Below are 5,347 nucleotides of genomic sequence, written 5' to 3'. Positions count from 1 at the left end.
TCTCATCCAATACGGCCTTTCCTGACAGGAGTCCGTCCTCGGGCTCCCTTCTCAAGCTTCTTCATCCAAGATTGGCATGGAGGGGTCCTCGCTGCCAGACGGTGTGCTGAGCGGCGTAGGAGATCCTTGCGCCAACCTCTCGTGTCCCGGATGTACTAGGTTGGGGTTCATCAGCATCGGGTACCGCAGACTCCTCACTCTCGCGGTCTGCCTCTGCACAGACGAAAACAGCACAAAAACATGTTCCTTTTTTTTTAAACATCTAAAAATAATAAGTAGCTGCAATACTATAAACTCCCAACCTATGCACAATGGATATAAAACAAACTGATATCTGTACTGATCACCCGGGGCAGTTCCCGTCGGGGGAGTGCCGCCTCACGACTCGCTAGAGATCTACGCGCACTTACGTGAGACATAACTTTGCGTGTGTGAATCAGTTCCACATAAAAGCATGTTTCAACCCAAACCATCAACATGAATCATTAAATCATCATTTTTAATTAATAATAGGCAGTATAGTCAAAACAATAGTTAACACAACACAACACATAACACAACTTGTCAGAGGCCACCGCATGGCCCTGCAAGTACCAGAGCTCCAGGACCACATGTCTGAGCGACTCCAAGACAGCATTCCAGGACACTGAACACACTTTATTCTGGAAATGCTATCCGTCAGCCTAGATAGCTTATCTAAGTACACGGACTTCAAGAAAGAGGCTATCCAGACAGCAAGATAAACACAACCATCCATTGCACTAACTACATGGAGCACAAACATTGTTTATTACCTACCCAAAACTATAACTAAATAAAAGCTTTCTAAAATCACTGATCTTTAAAACAGACAGAGGCCCCGGCACAGGCTTGTCTCAATAAAATATTTCACACAAGATCTATGGTAAGCCAAAATAATTAAATTCACTCACCGCTAAATAAAGCAGAACAGACATCAGGAGTCCATTCTCTGTGCCACGGCATCATATATTCCGCAGCTGCCTGCGTCGACTTGCCATATGAGCCGGCCAACAGCTGGAGCTCGTAGCGCCCTTGAGGCAGGATCTTCACCACACGATAAGGCCCTCGCATGCAGGAGTCCAACTTCCCCGTTGCTTGAGCCTGTTTTCTCAGAAAAATTAATGAGTTTAATTCAAAGCCACGAGGTGCTTTGCGACCTTTATTCACATACTTATCTTGAGCCTCCTGGTTTGAGCGAAGACGTTCAGACACTCGCTGACGACTCATCTCCCTTAGAGCTTCCCTGTTTGGACTGGAACCCTCAATAGCCACATCACTTCGGATGAGTGGCGTTGCCGCATCAATACCAACCTTATCGTGACTCGGCCTAACCTGACCTTCACTAATTGTCCGTCCCAGGTATTCTATTTCTGTTGCGAAAACGAACACTTCAAGTTTATCAAAAAAAACCGGCGTTTGTTAACGTTTCAAGAACATTCCGCAGTAAAATAAGACCTTGAACTACTGTCATGTTCGATTTACATTCAACTCGCGTAAGCCGCTGATAGTTCTTGGTACGAACATACCTAACACCATCCCTATTTAAAACATCTGTGCCCAATACAACCGGAGTATTCATGTATTGAGACGGCACAATAAATAAATCTACCTCGAGAGTTAAGCCATCAAACTCAATTGGTAACCGGACATAAGATGTACTTTCCACCTCCTGACCCAATCTTTTTAATATTCTAAAAGCAGGTTTAACCGAACAGTTAAAATGCTTCAACAAAGATGATGACATGAGCGATATAGTCGAACCACTATCTATCAAAATATCTACAGGAACATCTTGGATAACCGCCACTACGACGTCGCTATTTGTAGAAGTAACCAAAGCATATCAAAAATTAACCGTATCCTTGTTCGTTGCTTCAGACCTCTGTTTGGCAAAACAAGTTTCAACACTATGACCGGATTTCTTACAGAACGAACAGGGTTCAGACCTAGTCGGCACAAAAGTAGGTTTTGAAGACGGGGCACTCGTGGTAGCAGTCAGTTTACCTGATCCGTTTTAGAACGCTTAAAACAATTAGCCTGTCTGTGTCCTAGCTGACCACACGAAAAGCATTTAATATCACTATTACTTCTTTTCCGCGACGAATCCGTAGTTTGCTTATTCTGGGTGGCATTAAATGAAACTGATCGAGAAGAACTCTTTGTTAAACTAACCGGCTTAACATAAATCGAGAAAAATTCTATTAAGTCATTTGGCATCAGTTCCGCATTAGTTGCCGCTGCGCGAATATTGGGGTTGCTAATTCCGCGTATAATTATGGCTGAAATTAACTCATCACTAAGGCCTCGCACAATACGTAAGCGAAGTAAAGCACGACGCGCATAATCCGCATATGTAGGGTACTTATCAGAGTTGGTATTAATGACCTCAGCTAAAATATTCGCGATATCAGATGTTTTTGGGCATAACGGCTTGAATTATTTTTTGAAGTTTGTCCAGGAACGGTCACTTGACACCCACTCGTTTAACCACGAGCGTGCATCACCTTTAAGGCAATTACCGATACGCGAAAGACATTCATAGTCACTCCATCTATTACATGATTTTGCGCGATCTACCTCCGCACACCAATCGTCAAAATTATGTAAATTTGGATCGAAATTGGAAATATAAAAATGTTGACTCGACCTACCCGCATAGTTAATAGAACGAATCGCGTCTACAATGCGGTCGGTAACAGATGAATGTTCCAGCGTCGATCGAGTGGTATTCGAAATACGTCCTGAATGACGTGGCGATCTAGTTCTAGAACGTGGACGACGATCATGATTGTCGGTGGGACCGTGGGAGTCATTCGCCAATCCCGTGATTGTCTCCTACTTCTATCGCGAGGAGGCGACGGTTCCCTATCTCGTGTTCGCGACACACGTCTGCTTGGTGACACTAACATACGCGTGGACCGAGTTGGCGATAGGCGCCGTTCACGTGAACATAACGGTGGTACGGAAGGTGTTCGCTGGGATCGCGAAGGAACCCTAACCTGCTCTTCTAATGCTTTGAGACGGGCCAATGAGGTTTCCATCTCGGAAGATCGATCACAGTACCTATGATGCCGGCTGTGGCTATTGCGTCGATCACGGTCATGACGCGGGCTACGACTATCACGACGACGACTCACATTACGATCAGACCCGTGTTCTGACATTCTAACTAACAGCGATTCAGACAAAAGCCAATAATTTAAACACTTTTACAAAAAAAATACACCACACAAAAAATGTAAAAAGTAAGTCATACAAACAATAACAAAAAAAAGACTCACCGAAAACGACGACAACAGCATACATACAAAACAATCGCACTCGTTGTGTAGGGTAGATTAATAATTGTAAAAACAAAACGAACTAAAACCAGTGAAATAAATTATGTGGGCTAGAGAGATCTATCCCACTTCTGATCTTGGAAATAAGACCAGAAGTGATTTTTTTAAAAAGACAATCTTAATAACCTAAAGGAATTAAAACAATTTCTTACAAAACAAGTTAATTTTGGCCAAGACAATTACTTTTTAAAAACTACCCGACCAAATTACTAAGCTTCTTACAAAACGATTTAACAACCAAAATAACGACTTCTAGATCAAAATAGACATAACTCATTAATTAATTAACGACAAATCTAAATAATTGCCAAAATAATGAAAACAATAATGCAACGATTTAAAATCAAAATCTAAACGGACAGAGTGACGACCGCGCGGGACGAGTGTTGCTCAGCGACTGCGTGCGGCGCAGACGATACGCCACCCTTTATAGTCATTTTTGGTCTCTCATCCAATAATATATAAAACTATCTGTATCAGTGTAACACATCTTAACATGACTTTTGTAATGGGGTTGTATAACTGAGTAATGAAAATCATACATATGACTTTTAGAAAGTTCTAAAACAGTAAAACCAATGTAAATGGGTTTGTTCAAAATAATTTCTTCAGGGTTTAATTGAACAGCTACTAAATTATCAGAAAAAACTGTTGCACTGTGGAAATTTGGACGTGCGATAAGTTCTTGAGCACAATTTCTTTTTTTAGTAAGATTTTCATTATCATCCCACTGATTAACCAGGTGCACATTAACTCGCTTCTCATTGTTTTCTAAAGTTTTTCCAAAAACGCTATTGTTCAACAGTTTAAAAAAATCTTGTTCAAAAGCGGATGAACTTTTTTGTCTTAAAGTAGTATTCAAATCAATATTTTGTTTTAAATACGGTCTTTGTCTAAATGTTATTACCCTATGTATTTTTTTCAAAATCAGTCCATGTTTTAAACAAGTTTTTAAATAAATGTAATGAATTACATAATAAAATTTATCATATAAATTCGGAATGAGTTTGTGATTTTTACCACCAGGTGGAATGCATTTTTCTGGACAAAATGGTAAATCATTATGTAAATTATGCAAGTGCTTAGGATAAACTAGGTCTACCTCTAGTATAAACCCATAGTCAGCATCATTTTCTACTTGAATTATATCCAATGTATTGATTTCATTTTGATTAAGAAACCTAAAATTGGATAATGGTAAATATTGACACATACTGAACCCATATAAATTGTTGCAGTCGATATAAGTAATATACGATGTAGGCTCTAAGGGTTTGTAATCAGGTAAGAAAGAATTATTTGCTTTAGCATGTCTATGGGAACATAGGCACACACCGCGGCGAATGCCCTGTTGCAACATTCGAATCATAGATAAATCATTGATAAGCTCTAACTGAACGCCTGTTTTAAGCAACATTGCATCAAAAGATAAACTAGGTGCGGTCAAATAAAATGCTGGATCCAACTGATAATGCTGTTTGCAAGTCCGACGAAAATTTTCAAAAATATCTGATAGTAATAGCACATCAGTTTTCAAATAGAGATCCGTATATGAACCTAGGTCAGAAATTTTAAAGGTTGACCAAATTAAATTCGCATGCCTGTAATCCTCATCGGAGATATGTTCGTCATTCAGCGAACTGTAAAATAATTCTTTTGGTGGAAGTTGACTTTCTTGATAACGTTCCCATGAGCTCATGTACTCGTACGGATATACACCTTTACGAGTAAGTAACTGAAATTTCTCATCACAGGGGTAAATTTTTTTAAGGTATTTAAAGTCATCTGGTTTCAAAGTGTCTGATAATTTACTTAAACTTGTAGCTAGAAATTTAAATGAATCAACAAAACGAAGCTGATAAAACTGATCATTTGAAACCGGTACAAATTTGGTGAATGAAACATAGTTTTCTTTAGTTTTGGGTATAATTTTTATGTCACCAGGAACTTCAGCCAAAGCTTTCAAAATATTCACAGTAATTTAT

At 39.6% G+C, this 5,347-nt stretch overlaps 1 protein-coding gene across 1 annotated transcript; it reads right to left on the bottom strand.

The window, feature by feature from the left end:
• Positions 1-628: 628 nt before the first annotated feature.
• On the bottom strand, positions 629-3,341 carry LOC132904300 (uncharacterized). Its single transcript, XM_060954230.1, has 2 exons — positions 3,303-3,341; positions 629-1,391 (listed from the first exon to the last, which is right to left on the bottom strand). Exons 1-2 carry the CDS (start codon positions 3,325-3,327, stop codon positions 925-927), a joined length of 492 nt encoding a protein of 163 aa, XP_060810213.1. The 5' UTR covers positions 3,328-3,341; the 3' UTR covers positions 629-924.
• Positions 3,342-5,347: the final 2,006 nt, after the last annotated feature.

Source organism: Amyelois transitella, chromosome W (assembly GCF_032362555.1).
Source record: "Amyelois transitella isolate CPQ chromosome W, ilAmyTran1.1, whole genome shotgun sequence".
NCBI lineage: Eukaryota > Metazoa > Arthropoda > Insecta > Lepidoptera > Pyralidae > Amyelois > Amyelois transitella.
Note: the sequence above shows the minus strand (reverse complement) of the source record. Positions and strands in the feature narration are given on the sequence as shown.